Raw genomic sequence first — 23,484 nt, forward strand, 5'->3', positions numbered from 1 at the left:
TGGTGCTACAATGAAATGTGTCGTGGCCAACGAGGCCACTTCGCGTAGGTCTACGTGACTGGCACTCAATGTGTTAAACTAGTGGTCAAAATCAGGTTTCCCCTGTTTTTCCTTTTTGTCTAGTTATGTAGCATTATGTCAGATTCAATGTGGGCTCCGGTGGGTGGGGGTTATTATGAACATTTCAATTCAATAAAAGAATGGGAAAGCTCTCTCTCAATGCATTGTGCTGCAATGCGTTGTGAGCTTGTAGATCGCTATTTCCGTCGTTGTCTTTTTAACCCGTTAAAACCATCGGTTTAGATTTTTGCGTTGGCTATTAAAAAATAGCGGATGTCCAAGCTCACAAGCTTGTACATCTGCTAGTTTTGGCAGGCCGTGATGGCATCGCGGTGATTTTCACTTACTGTAGCTGCATGCCCGAAAATAGCCGATCTACACCCGCACGCACCCATGATGACTCGTCTAAGTTCCGCTGGATCTGTTCTCCACTAGTCCCTCCCAAACACAGTTTTTATTTGTTTATGAAATTGTCAATATATTTAGTCATAGTGTGGTATCTGTAACCCACAGACTTCATTATGTTCTGGTAAAGGTTCTATTGCTTTTAGTTGCCAACAACGCCATATTGTAGTTAGTCTGATGTTCCAGAGATGTGTATGAATGGTTGAATAATGGATTGAGACATCACTCCAGCAGTCAGGTTACTTCTTCCGATTTATTGCATAACACAAACAGAGTATAAACAGCTTTCTATGGAGACCCTGAGGTCCCCACCGTCGGCCCTTCGGCCTCTGACTGGCACACACACACACTAGCTTACATTTGAGTCAATACTTATAGCACATTTAAAAAAAATAGGAGGGACATGTGTGACTGAGTCAGCCTTGAAATGTTAATGTCTCTATCTGGAGAGGTGATTGCATCAGTCTTTGATCAACTTGCAATTCGGGTGGGCCAGCCTTCAAAGGTGGGACCCCACCTCCCCTGGCCCACTATACGTTTGCAACTGTATAGTGCCAGGAAGGGAAGGGTGTCAGCCTTGATGACAAATGCATAGACGCTCTGTCTCCTAGGTAAAACAAAAGGCAATGCTAATTGTACCCCGGCCCCACCCAGCCACAGCCACCTCTCTGTCTGAATCCACTCTCCTGTCTGTAGGCTACTTGTGAAGTGCTAACATATGACTTAGATTTGTATCTATGTTTATGAAATATACAACAATAGTTTTAGTCATCATAGCTTAGTTTTTATTTAGTTTTTGTAAGTGAAAAAAAGGTAGTCAACAGACATTGTTCGTCATAGTTTTAGTCGACAAAATCAACAGAACCGTTGCTCTTGCCTTTTCAACAGAACGGCCGTTGCACCACAAAGAGAACATTCTGGAGCAGGTGCTGGAGTGGAGCTCGCTGGATGACCCCGGATCAGCCTTCCTTGTCATCAAGAAATTTGAGAGGACCAAAATGGTGGCCGGTGATAACGGTACGGCATGCTGTACGACGGCAGTCAACATACACCTACTGTATAAAATGGAATGAATTTATTGTCCTTTAACCCATTGAGACCTGAAGCCGATTCTACATGTCTCCAAAATCTCAACAGTATTCTGAAAAACGTATGTTTCTATATCAGTGGTGCTCAATCTTTTTCACGTCAAGGACCCCCAAAATTATATGTATTTGGCCGCAGACCCCCATCAAAATATTTTGTTCCAGAGACCCCCCAGAAGCAAAGATTTGGGGTTAAAAATGTTCGCTTTAAAAATATATATATTCAAAGATTTGCACACACTTTCACGATTTTTCAAAAATAGCAGATATACAAGCTCGTAGCGCGGCACTCGGTGCCGCGCTACGAGCTTGTATATCTGCTATTTTTGAATAGCCCAAAGTGTTAAATAATGCTTTTTAGCTCAAATCTAAAAATGCCACAGTTCCAGGTCTTAATTGGTTAACTGCTAAGGCTTTGCAGTTGAAACAATGAGGAAGTCTGCCTGTGTCCTGCACCGCAATTTAATGAATACACCTCATTCATGCACCTTTATGATTAATGAATATTTCAGTCTTAACTGCTGACTTGTATACCAAACTTGAGAACACAAACACAGTCACACTTGTCTCTGATATTTGGTAGATAGAAAGTATGTGTTCTCTCCTCCGCGTCATCAGTGCCCATACCCTAGGGGTGGGGTTGACGAAAGGGCCTTTCTGTATGCAGTTTGCATGTTGTTCTCCACGTGTCCCCTAGGGGGGTAGGTACCCTCACAAAAACATGAAGTAATCCTGGTCTCTATGCTGCCTCCCCCTGGTCAGCCAGGGCGCCCGATGGAGGGGAAAGGAACTGGTTGGAATAACGTGTTCTTTCCACGCGCTACATCCTACCGGGGAACTCCCCCCCCTGTCAGGTGATAAGAAGCGGCCTGCTAACTCCTTGTGCATTGAAGGAGGCATTGTGGATTATTTGCTTTGAAGTATTGACGAAACCACGGACCATGTAGTACAGACGAACACTTTATTGGATGCAATCACACAGAGCTCATAGCAGAAGATGTTAGCGATGGAGAGGACGCGTCCAGTCACAGCGATTGTGAGCTAGCCCACTGGGCTTTTGGACAATGCTTTATACCTGACCTAAAAGGTCAACGTATCATTCATTACGTTATCATTAGAACAGTTTCTCCATCTGAGAGCCTTGACCGTTCAAGTCCATGTTGCAATCACATTGGTCAAGCTGTAGTGGTCAGTCGTATTCTGCAATGAGTCTTTAAATAGCTCCAGGTATGATATTACGTTATCTGAGCAGGAGTGGGTGATGGTTCAGCTCTTTCTGACCATGTTTCTGGTCAGTGTCATGACATGTTTTTAATTAGACTTTGCAAAGTCACTGTTGCACACACACACACACACACACACACATGTACTGTAACTGAGAGGCAGACACTTAGTCTGTCTGTCCTTTGCCCTTCTACCCGCCTGCATCCAACAAGGCCTTTAAAAGCAGACCTATGTTGCAGTTGGTAAAGTACATAGAAAGTAGTAATCTTACATTATGCCTAAGTCTATAACAGCATGAGCTCAGTTTTGGGCTCTCCCTAGGCTGGCAGAGGGAGAGTAGCGCCCATGATTACATAGGCAATTGGCACTGGGTGAAAAAATGGGTTGCAAAATCGTGGGATAAAAAAAAGGATGTGTTTATTACTGTTCTGTCTCTGATACTTGTGTAGATAGAATGTTTATATGATTGTCTGAACTGTGTTTTTCTTTTTACGTCAGACCGAATGCAGTTGATGAAAGGAGACCATTTGAAGTTCAAGGACGGGTCCTCCAAGCTGCTGTCGGGCCATAAATTCCAGGACAAATACGTCGTACTGCGTGCCGACAAGCTGCTGCTTTACAGAGACTACAAGGTAACTGCATGGCTGTTTGTTTTTCTAACCAGCACTAATCATCAGTGATGGACAATATTAAGTATACAATTTTCAAATCTTTTACTTTTACTCCACTACATCTCAGAGGAAAATATTGTACTTTTACTCCACTACAATTATATGAAAACTTTAGATACTAGTAGTTACTTTGTAGATTTAGCTTATTATTATTACAAAACATACATTAACCACTTCAGCCGTATATTTTGGCCATTTGAAAATAGCAGATCTACAAGCTCACAATGCGTCGCGATGCGACGCATTGTGAGCTTGTAGATCGCCTATTTTCAAAAGATTTTTTATACATTTTGAACTTGTGAAATGGGACATTCTGCACAACGAGTACTTTTACTTTTAGTACTTTAAGTATTGATGCAGATGCATTTTGAATACGGGACTTCAACTTGCATATCTATATTGCAGTATTGATATTTTTACTTAAGTAAAACACGTGAGTACTTCTTCCATCATCACTGCTACTGTCCACTACTGTTATATTAATCATGTTCTGTGGTGAACACATTTCACCCGCCAACACAACGTTAGTTGGAACTCTGGAACACACACACAGCATCCCAGAGAGCTGGATTGGACGACTGTCAGGCCTCTGCACAGTGGTGGAAAGTAACTAAGTACATGTACTCAAGTACTGTACTGTTCTTCACATTTTGAGTTACTTTTACTTAGTAGAAAACTTTAGCAGTTTGCATATTTGTAATATTAACCCTTTAAGAGCTGAAGCCGATTCTACATGTCTCCTAAATCCCAACATTTTTCTGAAAAACGTATGTTTCTATATCAGCGGTGCTCAATCTTTTTCATGTCAAGGACCCCCAAAATTATATGTATTTGGCCGGGGACCCCCATCAAAATATTTTGTTCCAGGGACCCCCAGAGGCAACGATTTGAGTTAAACATGTTTGCTTTAAAAATATATATATTTAATGATTTGCACACATTTTCGCGATTTTTCAAAAATAGCAGATCTACAAGCTCATAGCGCGGCACTCGGTGCCGCGCTATGAGCTTGTAGATCTGCTATTTTTTGAATAGCCCAAAGTGTAAAATAATGCTTTTTAGCTCAAATCTAAAAATGACACAGTTCCAGGTCTTAATGGGTTAATACAAACCCCTACTAATAAAATAAACATTAAAAAAAATATAAAAACATTAATGAAAATAGTAATGGAAAAATCACGGCCCCCTCACGCATTAGAATGTCCTTCTAATGTGTGAGGGGGCTGTGGTTTTTCCATTACTCTGTTCATTTATTTTTAATTAAAAAAAATGATGTTTATTTTATTTGAAAGTGAAATATACCTTTAAGCTTTTCAAAAATATCTGACCTACAAGCTCAATGTGTCACGCTGAACTTGTAAAATATGACAAAAATGTTTCAATTTGTAGGGGAAAACATTGAAATATCATCAAACTATTTGTGTATTTGAGTACTTTTTGTACTACTTTTTGTGTTGATGCCAATACTACACACATTTTGAATACAGGACTTTTACCTGTAGCTGGGTATTTCTACATTGCTGCATGGGTACTTTTACTTAACCCATTGATTCCTGGAACTGTCTCATTTTTTGATTTGAGCTAAAAAGCATTATTTTACACTTTGGCTATTCAAAAATAGCAGATATACAAGCTCATAGCGCGGCACCGAGTGCCGCGCTACGAGCTTGTAGATCTGCTATTTTTGAAAAATCGTGAAAATGTGTGCAAATCTTTGAATATATAGATTTTTAAAGTGAACGTTTTTAACTCAAATCTTTGCTTCTGGGGGTCCCTGGAACAAAATATTTTGATGGGGTAGGTGGCCAAATACATATCATTTTGGGGGTCCTTGACATGAAAAAGATTGAGCACCACTGATATAGAAACATACGTTTTTCAGAAAACTGTTGAGATTTAGGAGACATGTAGAATCGGCTTCAGGTCTCAATAGGTTAAGTAAAAAAAAGAATAAAAAAAAAATGGGAGTACTTCTCCCGCCGCATGCCTCTGCGTGAGAAGGGAGAGCCACAGCCCTGGCAGGGACCAACATCCCGGGGGTCCCTGGAGGGCGCTTCATCTCAGCACATCGCTCCAGCGGAGACATGGGATTGGTAAAAAGGAGTGTGAAGACGTGTTAATAATTCATGGAGGCGGAGGAGTTAGGGTGGTTGGTAGCCGGAGGAAGGGAGGGAGGGGGGGTGGGGGGTGGGGGTGCAGAAAGGAGAAGGGACGACGGCATATAGGTGGGGGGGGGGGGGGGGGCACGCGAGGCATTGAATGAAAGCTGCTCTTTGCCTTAACCCTTTAAGACCGGGAACGCCATCTGTGTGTCATTTTAAGGTTTCTTTGGCTATTTTTTTTTTTTTTAATCGTGAAAATTTGTGCAAATCTTTGAATATATATGTTTTTTTAAAGCGAACATTTTAAACTAACATCTTTGAATATATATATATATATATATATATATATATATATATATATATATATTTAAAGGGAACATTTTAAACTAAAATCTTTGAATATATATATATATATATATATATATATATATATATATATATATATATATATATATATATATATATATATATATATTTAAAGGGAACATTTTAAACTAAAATCTTTGAATATATATATATATTTTTAAAGCGAACATTTTAAACTCAAATCTTTGCTTCTGGGGGATTCTACAAATGTCTTCTAAATCCTTTTTAAACGTAAGTTGCTATATATATATATATATATCGGTTGTTCTCAAACTTTTTCATGTCAAGGACCCCCAAAATTATATGTATTTGGCCACGGACCCCCATTTGAAAATATTTTGTTGCAGGCACCCCCAGAAGCAAAGATTTTAGGTAAAAATGTATATATATATATATATATATATATATATATATATATATATATATATATATATATATGCACACGTTTTCACAACTTTCTTTTTCAAAAATAGCTGATCTACAAGCTCATAGCGCGGCACTCGGTGCCGCGCTATGAGCTTGTATATATGCTATTTTTTTTTTTTGAGAAATCTTAAAATGACACACAGCATGCGTTCCCGGTCTTAATGGCTTAATTAGCGTTAATAGCAGGTTGCTTAGGAATGTGGCTAATTACCGCGCGGCAAGTGTGGAAATTACCAGTGCCGCGGAAAATTTTAATTGATCTCCTAGCAGGGCTATTTGAATTTTAAATGTCGACTCTCTGCTCCGTGTGGAACTTTATGCTGTCTGCCTCAGGTGAAGGTGTGGACTGTGATGAGTTAAGTGTCTGACAGCATCAATCTCTGCTGTTTGTTTCATGCATGGTGGCGGGGGGGGGGGGGACATTAAAGGTGCATTAAGTGATTTTCTTTTGGTAAGCAAGTGTTAAATAGCTCTATATTCTGACTGTAAGCATTGCTATAGATTGTTCGTTCAGTAACAGGAGTCTTCCCCCGTCTCTCCGGCACTTTACTAAACATGAAATGCATTCTCAGGGCGAGATACCAATTTCCTCCAATCAGGAGAGAGGATACGGGATGAAGTGAATTTGGAAGTGATGACACAAAGACACAAGAACTGCAAAAACACAATGAACTGCAGACTAATTTTCCGCCGTAATCTGAAGATTTACCTCTCCAGACTCCACCTTACCCCGTAGCACTTGACCATGCAGTCTTATGCAAAGGTTAAAATGTCATTTAGATAGCATGTTATTTAGACAGATGCCAGGTTCATTTGTTGTTATGGCATCCTATAGTTTGTATAGTTTCAATGTACAGATTATTATCTTATCTTTTTTTTATATTATGCTGTTTAGGCTGATGCTGGCTGGGTTCTTGGTTTACCTGATCCTAGATTACTGACACACTCCACTGTCTCCATGCATTTGATGTACTGTATGTGTGTTTAAACCTTGCTTCCCGTAAGTCACTCTGGATAAAGAGTCATGCCAAAATTGTGAAGTGGGCAGACACAATTGGTATGAAATGCTATAAACTTTAACCTGATAAATGGGTACTCTCTCCTGATTGGAGGAAGTTGGCAACCCACCTGAACATTAATTTTCTGTTAGAGGTGGAGAGACAGGGAGGCCTCTGTTACTGAACAAACACTCTATAGCAATAGCAATGTTTACTATCAGAATATAGAACTTTTTAACAAAACAACGTTTCGTTTCGGGGTTTTTTTATCCCACAATTTTGGAACCCTTTTCCACCAATTTTCTAAGTGATCCTGGGCGCTAGACTCCCCCCACCAGCCTAGGAAGCCCAGGGCCGAGCTCATGCCTCCTTGAACGCATGAGAGCCAACTGACCTTCTTGTCACCTGACAGGGGGGAGTTTCCCTGGTAGGACGTAGCGCGTGGAAGGAACACGTTATTCCAACCAGTTCCCTTCTCCTCCATCAGGCGCTCACAAGCTCCTTGGAGCTCACAATGTGACGCATTGTGAGCTTGTAGATCGGCTATTTTAACATGGCCGGAATGTATATAGGGCTGAAGTGGTTAACGTATGTTTTGTAATAATAATCAAAATCTACAAAGTAACCAGCAACTGAAGTTTTCCAATAATTGTAGTGGAGTAAACGTAGAATATTTGCCTCTGAGATGTAGTGTAGATGTAAAACACTACTAGTAAAAGTATACTTGTACTTAAGTACAGCACTTGAGTAAATGTACTTAGTTACTTTACACCACTGGCTTTAGGCGTATCAATGTGAATATTTTCGCGCCATGTTGTGACTTTTCCACCAGTGGACAGTGTATAATTTATAGAGACTGCTATTTTTTTGGTTATTAATTTGGAAGCAATCCACAATCTGTGGGAAATGATCTCTGTGTTATTGTTTATTTTTTTAGAGCACTAAAGCGGAGAGAGAGGTCCCACTCATGTCTGTGAAGTGCTACCTTGGCCTGAGGAAAAAACTCAAGCCACCAAACAGGTAAACAACATTCATCATTGTGCAACATTATAAAACCGTTTTTCTCCAGGAGAGAGAGAGAGAGAGAGAGAGAGAGAGAGAGAGAGAGAGAGTGTGTGTGTGTGTGTGTGTGTGTGTGTGTGTGTGTGTGTGTGTGTGTGTGTGTGTGTGTGTGTGTGTGTGTGTGTGTGTGTGTGTGTGTGTGTGTGTGTGTGTGTGTGAATTCATACGGGTGAGAGTGAAATTAATGTCTGTGTGTTATTAACCCATTAAGACCGGGAACGCATTTGTGTAACTACTCAAACATTAGTTTATACTTTAGCTATTCAAAAATAGCAGATATACTTGTAGATCTGCCATTTTTGAAAAATCTTGAACATTTTTGCAAATCTTTGAATATATATATTCTTTTAAAGGAACACTTTTAACTAAAACAATTCTTTCTGGGGGTCCCTGGAACACCATATTTTGAGATGGGGGTCCGCGGCCAAATACATATAATTTTGGGGGTCCTTGAGATGAAAAAGTTTTGTTCCAGGGCCCCCCCCCAGAAGCAAAGATTTGAGTTAAAAATGTAGCTTAAAAAAATATAAATATTCAAAGATTTGCAAACATTTTCACGATTTTTCAAAAAATAGCAGATCTACAAGCTCGTATATCTGACATTTTTGAATAGCCAAAGAAATGTAAAAATGACACACAGATGCGTTCCCGGTCTCAAAGGGTTAAGATGAATTAATAATTATTTCGCATTAGCGCCTGTCCGTTTGTGTGCGCTGCCGTCTTGCACACTGTGTGTGTGTGCGTGTCCATGCTATTGTGTCGCCGCCCCGCAAGATATATGGCCTTTTCTTTCGCGTCAAACTTTGCGCTGACAGCGTTGGCTATACCCGAAAACACTGGTGACCCCCCCTCTTATTTTTCACCCTAATGGATTTGATTAAATGGAATAGCATTTTAACAAATACAAATTATCAGCCCCGCCCCCACCTTTCCGCAAATAGGAAACACCGCTGCCACTTTACTTTATTTTAACCCATTTAGACCGGGAAAGAATATGTGTAATTTTTAGATGTCTTTGGCTATTCAAAAATAGCAGATATACAAGCTCATAGCGCGGCACCGAGTGCCGCGCTACAAGCTTGTAGATCTGCTATTTTTGAAAAATTGTGAAAATTTGTGCAAATCTTTGAATATATATATATATTTTTTTTTTGAAAGCAACATTTTTTAACTCAAATCTTTGCTTCTGGGGGGATTCTACATGTCTTCTAAATCCATAACAGTTAGTTTTTCTGAAAATCGTATGTTGCTATAATATCAGTGGTTCTCAAACGTTTTCATGTCAAGGACCCCCAAATGTATTTGGTCGCGGACCCCCATCTAAAAATATGTTGTTCCAGGGACCCCCCCCAGAAGCAAAGATTTGAGTTACAAATGTTCGCTTTAAAAAAACATATATTCAAAGATTTGCACAAATTTTCATGATTAAAAAAAAATAAAAAGCAGATCTACAACCTCATAGAGCCGTGCTATGAGCTTGTAAATCTGCTATTTTTGAATAGCCAAAGTATCAAATAATGGCTATAGCAAAAAATCTAAAATGTACACAGATGCGTTCCCGGATTGAATGGGTTAATGATGTGGTATTATTATAATTTATGACTTGTGTCAGGCCCACAGCGTTTCCTGTTGGGCGATACAAAGGGAAAATTTCAAGGAGCCCAAACCCTGTGTTTCACATTTACCCCAATTATCATTCCTCATCATTTCCACCGTGTCGGAATTAGAGTCTAGGGGAAGCGTGAAAAATGAGCCCAGACAACCAATCGGCTGCATTAGCCGCTCCTGAGAGAGAGAGAGAGAGAGAGAGAGAGAGAGAGAGAGAGAGAGAGAGAGAGAGAGAGAGAGAGAGAGAGAGAGAGAGAGAGAGAGAGAGAGAGAGAGAGAGAGAGAGAGAGAGAGAGAGAGAGAGAGAGAGAGAGAGAGAGAGAGACCGTACATGTACTCATTGGTGGAAAGTAGCTAAGTACATTTACTCAAGTACAAGTTTGAGGTACAATTACCTTACCTTGGTATTGCCATTCTTTTTAATACTTTAAACTTCTACTCCACTAATCTCAGAGGCTTTAGAGATTTAGAGTATTAAACAATACCAACATACATTAACTACTTAAGCCCTATTTTATACTGCAGCTATTTAAAAAAAATTGCCAATCTACAAGCTGAGTAGATTTGTAGATTAGTAAATGAGTTTGTAGATTAAAGCCCCCTGGTAAAATGTTCAAAAAAAGTTCAGACAAATTCTGAACAATTCGAGTCATTTTGCTTTGATGCCAATACATGTGTACTTTTACTCAAGTGAAATGTTGAATACAGGCCTTTTTACTTACTTTAAATTTGATATTATGGTACTACTTTTACTTAAGTGGGGAAAAAAAAAAAATCTGAGTACTTATTCCACCACTGGATATACTGCAGTGTGGGCTGTGGGAGAAACCAAAGAGAGTGTGTGTGTGTGTGTTTGTATCACTATACTTGCGAGGACCAAGTATAGTAGAATTTGAAGAAATATACATTGTGAGGACCGTTTTCCTGGTCCTCACTAGACAAATGGTTGTTTTATAGTTAAAAAACGTTTTTTTTTTAGATACGTTAACAATCAGAAAAACATTCAGGTTAGGATTAGACATTTAGAGGTTAGGTTTAGGGAATTGGAATTAGAGTTAAACACGATTTACACTTAGTTGCGCGCCAGTGTCATGCACCGAAAAAAACAGCAGATCTATAAGCTCGCAACGCGTCGCAGCGCGACGCGTTGCGAGCTTGTAGATCTGCTGTTTTTCCGGCTTTAGGCCTACGTAAGCTTTAGGCTTACGGTTAAATGGCATTCATAAAATGGCTGTCCTAAAGCGTCGATGTCCTCACAAGTATAGTAATACACACCTGTGTGTGTGTGTGTGTTTGCACGCGCGCGTGCGTGCAGAAAGTGGGAGTCGAGGCGAGTGGAGGAGAGAGCGAGGCATTGAGAGGGTTAGGCGAGGCAGCCGTCGGGGTAGCTCATTAGGCAGAGGTGTGTATCTGTTGAGCGTCCCGCCGCCCGCGGGGTTTCGGTAGCGGCTGCCTCCTCCTCGTCTCTGGCTCTGTGCGGTGGTGGAGAAGGAGAGGAGCTCTAGGCAGCGTGAGGCTTTCCATCTCGGCCCACCACTCGTTCCCTTTGTTCTCCGAGGCTCCTGTTCATCCACAGTCGTGCAGGGGCTTCCAACGAGAAAGGTGCACTCACCGGGAAGGTAGTCAGTTTTACCCTGTACGCCACACACACGCACACACACACACACGCACACACACACCGGCTTTTCTTGTCCTCGCGTTGGCATGTATACTGTAGTGTAGGAGACAGAGCCCCCTATAGAATTTGGCTCGTTCATGCATATACAGTATACAGTACGGTACAGCCAGACGCCTACGTGTGTTTGCATGTGGTCATTTGCATAATGGCACCACCATCATAATTGCACAAAGGGGCCTTGATTTTAAACTGCCTCATTCCGGCAGGATATATCTACATCTGTGTAGTATATCTATCTATCAGGACTCGGTTTCTCTCACTCAAGTGTGCTTGAAGGTGGTTTGCATGCCAGGTGTATTATTGTATATCTCATTAGCCCCAGAGCATGTTAAGGTCTGCACATAACTGTGCATTTGGTCTGAAAATCTACTGCCTACATTCCACTGTTTTATAGCGACTATACTATAGCGTTTCTCTAGAGCAGTTGTTTTCTTTCTCCTTCCTGCATGTTGATGGCAAAGAGTTTTGCTCGCCTTGTTTTCCAAAGTTTGGTCTTTTTCACAAAAACACGTCCCCGCGGTGTGAAATAAACACCGGCCTTTTCTGACACAGAAATGTTTGCATGGCATTGTGGGTCACCAGTTTATTGTTCTCACTCTCTCCCGTGTGTGTTTTTTTTTGAACAGCTGGGGGTTCACGGTCTATACGGACAAGCAACAGTGGTGAGCTCTCCAATTCAATAATTGAATACTTTGCCTTTTTACCCTTTTCCACTAGAAATGTCTGCAGTCTAACGGAGTAGAGCCAGGTGGAAAGTTGGACAAGTTGAAATGAAAGTACCATTTCATGAATTAAGTTGCTCTGGCAGATTTCCCCTGAATTCTGTAGTTTTTTGGGCGCTCCTTTATTGGTGGCTGCCAGGGAATTAAAGAAAGGAAAAAATCAATTGTTTCTCATTGTTTTTGTTCATCTCTGTCCTTAGCTGACGGTACATCTTGTTCCCACCCACGGCTTTTCTGTAATAATAATGTCAAAAGAATAGTTTCGCCCCAAATTGAGATGAGCCCATTTTTGTTTCAAAGAATTTGACACCGACTCCCACAGAATTGCTGTGTGACTAATTATGGTTTAATTACTCAAAGATTTTTCCACAACATTGAAATAATAAACTAAAGTAGCGGCTCTGCAGTACTTGGCGAATAAAAAGATTCTAAATGTGAAGAGCTGCTCCAACCCACTAATAACATTTTAGAAGAGGCCATCGATTTCCGTCCACAGTTCCTTGTTAACGGTGTGCCTAATTGAATTTATTACATTTGTGGGCTCTCTCTTGGACTGCCAGATTTGCCACCTGAGTCAATGATATTTCAGTGTGCTTAGATCAGGGGTCTTCAACGTTTTTCAGGCCAAGGACCCCTTAGCTGAGAGAGAGATGAAGCAGGGACCCCCTCTACACATTGGATTCATGTTAATGTGTATTTTCAGACATTTAACCACTTAAAACCCTCAATACTTTGTAAACTTGACCTTTGGCTCTGTACTTGGTCTGCTCTTTTTTCGCTCGACACCAAACCTCATTGCCGAAAATATCCGATTCAAAGAATCAGATATTCTTTGAAGCTCACAACGCTGTGAGGCGTTGTGAGCTTGTAGATCGGCTATTTTCGGATAATGTTCCCCTCAGAATAGGGATGCTAGAGTTCAAGTGGTTAATGTAAAAAAAATATATATCTTATCACACAAAGATTTGGCGGACCCCCTGTAGTAACTCTAAGGACCCCCTAGGGGTCCCTGACCCCCTGTTGAAGACCCCTGGCTTAGATAATGCCAATCAATGTAGCAGAGTAATACTTTATAGCAGTGGTTCTCAAAGTGACCCTCAGAGTTCCTTGGGGGTCCTTAAATTAAAAAAGTTCTCGAACCACTGGTTGATATAGACACATCGGCAAGTAAAACCATTCCTTTTCAGAGGACACTGCCGACAGTCGCATATTACACAAATCCAGGCTATTAGAATTGAATTTAATGTCTGTGGTTAACGAGAAAACATGGGGAAATGTGAAAAACACGGGGGAAAAAAAACTATCAGTCAACAAGTGACTGATAGAAGTGGCTCACACTAATGTTTTCTGTCCCCAAGGCACTTCTGTTGTGAGGGGAAAGAGGCTCAGCTCAGCTGGGTGACTGACATCATCCGGATGAAGGTGAGTGGGCTCTCTGACGGGGAAGACAGGAGTCGGGGGGGTTAACCCATTAAAACCTGAGGCCGATTCTTACAAAATAATGTCCTCTAAATCCTAACGGTTTTCTGAAAAACACTGTTGTTTATATCAGCGGTTCTCAAAGTTTTTCATGTCAAGGACCACCCAAAATTATATCTATTTGGACCACCGACCCCATCTCAAAATATTTTGTTCCAGGGACCCCCCAGAAGCAAATATTTGAGTTACAAATGTTCGTTTTAAAAAAAGATATATATTCAAATATTAGCACATTTTTTCACGCTCATTTTTTTTTAGCAGATCTACAAGCTCATAGCTTGTAGATCTGAATAGCCAAAGTATAAAATAATGGCAATAAGGACCCCCAGAAGCAAAGACTTGAGTCAAAAATGTTTGCTTTAAAATAATATTTATTCAAAGATTTTCACACATTTTCCCGATTTCACTTTGCTCCGCACTATGAGCTTGTAGATCTGCTATTTTTGAATAGCCAAAGTGTAAAATAATGCTTTTTTTTTTTTTGCTCAAATCAAAAAATGACGCAGATGCGTTCCCGGTCTTAGCGGGTTAAGAACGAGGACGGCCTCGAAGGGAATGAAACGTTTATACAGGGGGGTGTTACTCAGCTTGTACGGATCAGCCAGTGAACAATGGCAAATTCACTCAAGCTGGAGGGGGAATTTGGGGCATTTTAAGAGATGTATGTGCATCCTTCATATGACCCCTTTTTTACTGTACCCGCCGCCGCAAGCCCCAAAAATATCAGCGGATGTGACAAAAGATGCACTTTGCGAACGCGTCCCCGTTCGGATGAAAAATACCCCAGATTACTCCACGACGAAGAAATCGACTCTTTACTAAACCGTATCTCAAAACAACAGAGATATGATAAATCATGTTTCCCCCCCGCAATCATCAATTTCCATTGTATCACGGGCCGGACGAAATACATAAATAGGTAAAAAAGTACTGTTAACCCATTGAGACCTGAAGCCGATTCTACATGTCTCCTAAATCTCAACAGTATTCTGAAAAACGTATGTTTCTATATCAGTGGTGCTCAATCTTTTTCATGTCAAGGACCCCCAAAATGATATGTATTTGGCCGCGGACCCCCATCAAAATATTTCGTTCCAGGGACCCCCCAGAAGCAAAGATTTGAGTTAAAAATGTTCGCTTTAAAAATATATATATATTCAAAGATTTGCACACATTTTCACGATTTTTCAAAAATAGCAGATCTACAAGCTCGTAGCGCGGCACTCGGTGCCGCGCTATGAGCTTGTAGATCTGCTATTTTTGAATAGCCCAAAGTGTAAAATAATGCTTTTTCGCTCAAATCAAAAAATGACACAGTTCCAGGTCTTAATGGGTTAAAGTTTTCGAGGTCACTCGGCAATAGAATAAATCACTTTGTGTGGGAAATAAAGTCTCTTAGCTGCGGGAATAAGGTTGGGGGGCGACTGTAACAATCACGTCGCAATACTTAGCCCCCAGATGTGGCTAAGTGTTGTTGCTGTCACTCGCTGACACAGCACATACGACATAAATAATGCAAAGCAAAGCAAAGCAAACACAAGGAGCAAAGCCACAGATGTCTCATATTCTCCTCCTCTCTTTTCTATTGCTCTCCATAGCACCCGCGTTCTCATTTTCTCCCTCTCTGAAATAGGTTTCTCGTATCGTGAGGCAACAGCTTAATGTTGTGTACGCGTTTGGTGTACGCATGCATATTTTATTTTCATTTCCAGCTAAATGGCCTTAACCCGTTAAAACCGGGAAAGCGTCTGTGTCATTTTAGATCTTAGCTATTCAAAAATAGCAGATCTACAAGCTCATAGCGCGTCACTTATGAGCTTGCAAATCTGCAAAAATGTTTTTAATCGTGAAAATTTGTGCAAATCTTTGAATATATATATATTTTTTTAAAGCGAACATTTTTAACTCAAATCTTTGCTTATGGAGGTCCCCGGAACAAAAATATTTTGAGATGGGGGGTCCACGGCCAAATGCATCTAATTTTGAGGGTCCTTGACATGAAAAAGTTTGCGCACCACTGATAAAACAGGTTTTTCAGAAAACTGTTAGGACTTACAGTAGAAGACAATTTTAGAATCGGGGCCTGGGGTCTTAAAGGGTTAAATGAAATATTACAATTGTCCTTAACCAGCCCCGGTCCCCGGTAGAGATTGTACTGTTGCAACCCCTCTTAACTCGGGGCCAAGATCTCATGGCAACGCCAGAATGTGCTTCTCCGATGCCCGCATGTGTATTCCGAGCACATTTCATTTGCATTAGGCTCCTGGGCGCCGACTTATTCCATGGGAACGCGTCTCTCCCGCGCGGCGTTGTTTATCACAGATGCTTACTGTAAAAGCCCTTTAGTGCATTAGTTTGGGTTCGCCAGTAAAAAAGGGCAATACTTTTAGTGGGGAGATTGATCTGCAGAGAGGGGGAGAGGCAAGGTTTTTTTTTTGGCCGGGGAGATTGTGTTCTCTCTGTAAGTGTTCCAAGGTGTTTATCCCATTGAGACCTGGAACTATGTCATTTTTAGATTTGAGCTAAAAAGCATTATTTTACACTTTGGGCTATTCAAAAATAGCAGATATTCAAGCTCGTAGCGCGGCACCGAGTGCCGCGCTACGAGCTTGTAGATCTGCTATTTTTGAAAATTCGTGAAAATGTGTGCAAATCTTTGAATATATATATTTTTAAAGCGAACATTTTTAACTCAAATCGTTGCTTCTGGGGGGTCCCTGGAACAAAATATTTTGATGGGGGTCCGCGGCCAAGTACATATCATTTTGGGGGTCCTTGACATGAAAAAGATTGAGCACCACTGATATAGAAACATACGTTTTTCAGAAAACTGTTGGGATTTAGGAGACATGTAGAATCGGCTTCAGGTCTCGATGGGTTATTTCAGTGGGCTCTCCGTGACTTTTCTCTGCCCTTTTGGAGAAAGCTCTCCGCTCCGCAACAACTAAATCTATAGCGGCCTACAGCCGGCTAAAAATATTAGGCTTTTTCCCACCCCCAAAGCCTCTAAGTATCAGGGATTGTCAGCTTCCAACGCTATGGGCTTGTGGGAAGGACACTGGACTTTGTGCGAAGGGCAGGGAGAGTGGGATACCCAGAGAGAGAGAGAGAGAGAGAGAGAGAGAGGGAAAGAACGAGGCAGGCTAAAAAAGAGAGATTAGATGTGAGTGTGAGTGAGTAAGAGTAATTCAATGTTCTTGATTTCCTTTCTCTTACCTGTTAGGCAGCATTGTGGTCAGACAAAGTTTCCATAGCAACTGGCTATGGGAGGCTTTTTTTCCCTCCTCTCTCCTCTCCATCTAAAGGTGGAGGTAGAATCTGTGGTGGACAGTTGGGCTCCAAACAGACATGGCTGTCGGGTAGAAACCTTGCATCTACTTGAGTCCTACTTCGTCAACAGTGTCGCGCAAAAGTCGGTAAAATAGCCGACGTTGTGAGCACGTTGTGAGCTTGTAGATCTGCTATTTTCGCCTTTCTAAAGACATTTTGAAGTGATAGTGGTTAAAGGTAGGGTAAGTAGTGATTTGCTTTGGTTAAAATAAGTGTTAAATAGCTCTATATTCTAATAGTACTCATTGCTGTAGAGTGTTTGTTCAGTATTAGGAGTCTCCTTGTCTCCCCAGCTCTTTATGAAACAGAAAATGCATTTTCGTTTCAGTTTCAGTTTCATTTCCAATTTTATCCAACCAGGACAGAGAACTCAATCAGGATATAGATTAAACAAGTGAAATTGGAAGTGATGACACTAGGAAATGAGCTGACAAAATTTTAACTGGAACACTATTCAAATTAAGCTTAAAAATGGGTACTTTCTCCTGATTGGCTGAGATTTTGACACCTACCGAAAAATGTATTTTCTGTTTATTAAAGAGCTGGAGAGACGGGGAGACATCTGTTACTGAAAAAACACTCTATAGCAATGATTACTATCAGAATATAGTATTTTAACCTTTTAACAAAATACTTTTTGTTTTAACCAAAAAATATCACTTACCTTACCTTTAACTCATTGACTGCCAATGACATGTTTTGACGCGCGTCAATCCAAAGCCCATACCGCCAAGGATGCGCTTTGACGTGCTGTCACGTGCACTGGTGTTTTCAGTGTTGACGCTAGATGGCGCTCTTTGCTAATCTATGAGTCACCATTTGACTCCCAGTGAAGCAGCAAAACACGTGATCGCAAAAAAAAGAACATTCACTTCCATGCTAATGGATTTGGAAAAAAAGCCCTTTTCTCTGCTTTGAAAGTGCTTTCTGTTGATTTTTGGCAAAAAACAACCTACATTCAACTGCCAATAACTATTAGTTAGTGAAAACGCTCGGAATCGCTGGCAAGGTCGGCTATTAGACGATGTTTTACTCCGGCGGTTAATGAGTTAAGTGTGTCTGTGGGTTTTATAAAGATTTAACCAATAAAGTATTAACAAGAGCTTTTGACTTGATAATAAGTACATTACATACAGCATTGGTTCTCAAAGTGGGGTCCGGGGACCCCCAGGGGTACTTGAGGGGGTTCCAGGGGGTCCTCAGCTAAATGATAGATTAGTCACCAAATGGACTCTTATGGGTCTGTAACTCTGAGAGTGTACAAATGGAACCAAATGGACCCTAACGGGTCCATTTGGTTCCATTTGTACACTCTCAGAGTTAAGTTGATTGTTGATTTTACAATATGAATTGGGGTCCCAGAGATATAAATGACATTAAATGGGGGTCCGTAGCCTAATGCATGTCAAACTGGGGGTCCTTGAAATTAAAATGGTTGAGAATCACTGCTAGAGCCGTAGAAATCTTCTCTTATGGGGGTCCCTGGCATATCTTTTCAAATGGGGGTCCGCGGGCTAATAAGTGTCCATTTGGGGGTCCTTGACATGAAAAAGTTTGAGAACCACTGGTATATAGTATCCATTGGGTAACAGTTTTGGACATACAAGGTTTCCACCCGACAGACAGACATTATGAGGACGGGTCGCGGCGGCAAAATGAGGCTGTTGAAGAGGAGACAAGCTCCCGGGGTCCGAGGGTTCACAGTGAAAACCAAGGACATTGGTTGTTAACCCATTAAAACCGGGAAACGCATCTGTGTCACGTTAGATTTTAGCCATAATAACCATTATTTTATACTTTTGGCTATTCAAAAATTTGCAGATCTACAAGCTCATAGCGCGGCACTCGGTTTCTTTTTCAGATATGGGGGGTCCCTGGAACAAAATATTCTCAGATGGGGGTCCGCGGCCAAATATATTTTCGGAGGTCCTTGACATGAAAAAGTTTGAGCACCGCTGATACAATAGCAACATACGTTTAAACAAAAAATAACTATTAGGATTTAGAAGCAAAGATTCGAGTTGCAAATGTTTGCTTTCAAAAATATATATATTACAAAATTTGCTCCAATTTTCCTGATTTTTTAAAAAATAGCCAAAGACATCTAACAATGAAACAGATGCGTTCCCGGTCTTAATGGGTTAAAGAGACGGTTTAGCCGGCGACAGTGGAACACGTGTTTTTTTTTACGGAACACAGGGTCACAACCCCGCGACTTTCACTCGCCCTCAAAGATGCATGGCCTCAGAGTCTGGCCTATAAAAACTGCCATCCACGCCCCCCTGTGCGCATAGAGAGACCAGACACACATGTTAGGGACAGTGTTGCCAGATTGTGTGAGAGATATAAGCAGCCAGGTCTAGGAAAACAAGCCCCAAAGAAGCGACTATAGGCCATATGAGCACTCTTTGCCCTATATGCATTGGCTATTTGAAAATAGCCGATACAAGCTCACAACACCCCCCCTCTCTCCCCCCTCTTCACTACCCCGCGGCTCTACCAGTCGGTCCAAAAGCTGAACATGCTCGGTTTCTCTTGATTCGGGTCGAAAGAGGTCCGACCCGACGGAAACAACGATACCCGACAACAATTTGTCGGCCGGCAGACACTTTCCGACGCCGAGTCGGCCCAAAATCGGTGTGGTGGAGAGCTACCATATGAACCACTAGCTAGTTAAACAACATTTGGAAACAAGCCCAAATAAGCAACCACACTTTAGAAACAAGCCAAAAAAAAAAACGTATTTACAAGCAACTTTACAGAAAAAACAAACCCAAAGTCGCTTATAATAAGCAGACATGGCAACACTGGTTAGGGTGGGATGATGTTTTTCTTCCCTTTGCTGCTAGAGGTGATCTCACATAGAAATGACAGAAGGTAAAAGTTGACTTTTAAAAGTGGGGTATTTTATTTCTGGAGTTTATTTTGTGTGTGTGTGTGTGTGTGTGTGTGTGTGTGTGTGTGTGTGTGTGTGTGTGTGTGTGTGTGTGTGTGTGTGTGTGTGTGTGTGTGTGTGTGTGTGTGTGTGTGTGTGTGTGTGTGTGTGCGAGCATGCGCGCGCCTGTGTGTGTGTGTGTGTGTGCGTGCGTGCGTGCGTGCGTGCGTGCGTGCGTGCGTGCGTGCGTGTGTGTGTGCGTGCGCGCGTGCGCGTAGTCAAATATTTTGTCTACACAGACATCAAAAACAGAGAGGCAACATCAAAAACGCGCCGTGCAGATGTCTTCACTCTTTGAAATTCCCTCCAGTCGAGTATGTTTGCATTTCCTTCAACTGCTTACATTTCTCTTATTCTGTGTCTCCAGTATGGCAGTGATTTATGGCTGAAGAGCGGCAACTCAGGTGAGCCTGGAGCTCACAGAGACTCCAGGAGAGCCAGCAGTGTGTCTGTCGGCCAGGGTGGTCCTCAGGCCCACAAGCACAGTACTATTAAACAGGTAAGAGAGGCTAATACACCCAAGATCAGCCATTCCCAACCTGTGCGCCCACTGGTGGTCGTTGAGGATATTGCAAGCGGGCCCCCCACGTAATGGGCAAAACACTAAGATTGCATTGATAATATAACAGAAAATATGGTATTTCTGCCTTTAGAAATAAGAGTCCAAAGGGAAGCACGCACTTCCCCACACGAATGTGCAGGTGCTGAACAAAAATACGTACATTGAGGAAGGAAGGGACAAGGGAGGTCTGCACACTGTTCTTAGCTCCCAGTAGATACATTTATTTTATTTTTATTTATTTTTCTGTGTGGAGTTTGCATGTTCTCCCCGTGTCTCCTAGGGTAGTTAATACCCTCACAAAAAAACATGCAGTAATCCTGGTCACTATACTGCCTCCCCCTGGTCAGCCAGGGCGCCTGATGGAGGGGAAAGGAACTGGTTGGAATAACGTGTTCCTTCCACGCGCTACGTCCAACCAGGGAAACTCCCCCCTGTCGGGTGATAAGAAGCGGCCTGCTTGCTCCTCATGCATTGAAGGAGGCATGAGCTTCAGCTTGGGCTCTCCCTAGGCTGGCAGAGGGAGAGTAGCGCCCAGGATTACATAAGCAATTGGCACTGGGTGAAAAAATATGGGTTACAAAATCGTGGGATAAAAATTATTTAAAAAAAAATAATACATTTATTTTAGAGCAGTGGTTCTCAACCAGTGGTCCGGGGACCACCAGTGGTCCTTGAGGGGGTTCCAGGTTGGTAACCAAGTGGACCCTTATAGATCTTTAACTCCTGAGAGAGTAAAATGAAACGCTCTCAAGAGTTACATTATTGTTAAACATCTGCATTACTTCATTTACAATAAGTCTACACAATTAGAGTGTAGAATATATAAGAGTTGTTATTTTGATCAATGTTTGCCTGTTGTCTCTCCTATGGTACCAGTACCACCATCGATACAGCATGGAATTGTGGACAAAACATATCCAACAAAATATTCTACGTTTTGGGTCTGAGAGGCTAAATCTCATCAAATGGTGGTCCGTGGCTCAAATGCAGAATAAATAATGGACCTTGATATGAAAAGAGTTGAAAAACACTGTTTTAGAGCATGACAACGTTGTGGGTCTTCGTTAGGTCTTTTTTTTCCTTCTCTTAAAACCTTGAAAAATAAATAAAACTTGCTCTGAAAATGCTCACCCATCAGTTAAGTGGTTAGACGGGCGGGCCACGAATGCTTTCAAGGTTTTCAAGTGGGGGTCCTGACCCAGAAAAGGTTGGGATAGGGAACCGCTGCCCCAAGAGAACAAACACACATTTTATCTCAATGTTTATCAATCATGAAGGTTGTGTTTAATTTTTTGAATGGCGTCGTCAGCTGCGGGTTATAAAAAATAAACAAGTTATGGTGATACGAGGCTTCAACGGGACACTGATAATTTACGTAGAGTAATAAAACATTTTTAATTAAAATGTGAACAGCATGAACATGAGCAACGCTTTGATCTTCATAAAAGCCATCATTTAGTCTTTCCCTGTGGATGACTTGGGAAAAGCTACAGCCATTTATGTCCATCTGCCTTTTATTAAGGTATTTAGACCCGGAACGTATCTGTGTCACTTTAGGTTTCTTTGGGCTATTCAAAAATAGCAGATATACAAGCTCATAGCGCGGCACCGAGTGCCGCGCTATGAGCTTGTAGATCTGCTATTTTTGAAAAATCTTGAAAAAAAATGTTTTCGATTATTTTCAAAAAACTGTTAGGATTTAGAAAACATTTTTAAGAATCGCCTCAGGTCTTAATGGGTTAAACATATGTTTTTTTTTTCTTTTTCTCTGCCTTTAGCCCGCGGACAGGACGGTTTCTCTCGGCGCGGCCAAACCGAGAGCCGACAAAGACGCCGGCATCGACCGCCACAAGGCCGGCGCGGCGGCAGTCGACCGCCACGAGCAGATAAGGGACGGTCCGAGCGCCATAGAGGCCGCGGCGGCAGCGGCGGCGAGCAGGCGAGCCTCCGTAGGGGTGTGCCCGCCCCCGCGCTGCCCGTCTCCGTCCACGCGCCCGCCGACGACGCTGGCTTTATTGCCCCCCGGGGCCCGTCGGGCGGCCGCCAGCAAGAGCCCCAACAGAACGACGCCCACGCGCGTGGAGATGCCTCCCAACGTGCTGAACGAACTCAAGTCTGTGCTGAGCAGGGCCGGCCAGAGCGCCAAGGACGATGTGTGAGAGAGAGAGAGAGAGAGAGAGAGAGAGGACAACGAAAAGCTGGGTCAAAGTATTACGCAACTTCAGTGGCGTGCACAGACATTTTGAGGGGCAGGTGCTCAAGTAAATTAACTTTTTTTTGTTTACTTGGTCTGCTCTTTTTTCCCTCTACACCTATACCTCTTTGCCAAAAATAGCCGATCTACAAGCCCGCAACGCCTCGCAGCGCGAGGCGTTGTGAGCTTGTAGATCGGCTATTTTTGGCTAAAGTTCTCCTCAGAAAAGGGATGCTAGGTTTCGAGTGGTTATGGTAAAAAGAAAAATCATATCACATAAAGATTTAGCGGACCGCCTGTAGTAACTCTGAGGACCCCCTAGGGGTCCCGGACCCCCTGTTGAAGACCCCTGCTATAAACTGGGAAAAAAAGGGCACTTCTGGTCAAGAGGGCAAAGGGCAGGTGCTCCAGCACCACCTAGACACCTAGAGTCTATCTGTGCACGTCCCTGCGCAACTTGCAGGAACGGACGCTTGGAGACGAGAGGGAGAATGACTGATTGACCCATTGAAACCGGGAAAGCTTCCGTGTCGTTTTAGATTTTAACCACTTTATAACCACTATTTTATACCTTGGC

General features: G+C 42.0%; 1 protein-coding gene across 1 annotated transcript in view; it reads left to right on the forward strand.

Annotated features, from left to right (window-relative positions):
- The window catches only part of arap2 (ArfGAP with RhoGAP domain, ankyrin repeat and PH domain 2), a 226,047-nt gene extending 203,034 nt beyond the window's left edge, over positions 1-23,013 (forward strand). Inside the window, exons 27-33 of the mRNA XM_084043154.1 lie at positions 1,354-1,482; positions 3,273-3,406; positions 8,275-8,357; positions 12,312-12,347; positions 13,766-13,829; positions 20,519-20,650; positions 22,492-23,013. Of these exons, the coding sequence (XP_083899280.1) occupies positions 1,354-1,482; positions 3,273-3,406; positions 8,275-8,357; positions 12,312-12,347; positions 13,766-13,829; positions 20,519-20,650; positions 22,492-22,872 (959 nt within the window). The 3' untranslated portion in view covers positions 22,873-23,013. The remainder of the gene's footprint in view (positions 1-1,353; positions 1,483-3,272; positions 3,407-8,274; positions 8,358-12,311; positions 12,348-13,765; positions 13,830-20,518; positions 20,651-22,491) is intronic.
- Positions 23,014-23,484: the final 471 nt, after the last annotated feature.

Source organism: Gymnoscopelus microlampas (genome assembly GCF_963454915.1).
Source record: "Gymnoscopelus microlampas genome assembly, chromosome: 19".
NCBI classification, from domain to species: domain Eukaryota; kingdom Metazoa; phylum Chordata; class Actinopteri; order Myctophiformes; family Myctophidae; genus Gymnoscopelus; species Gymnoscopelus microlampas.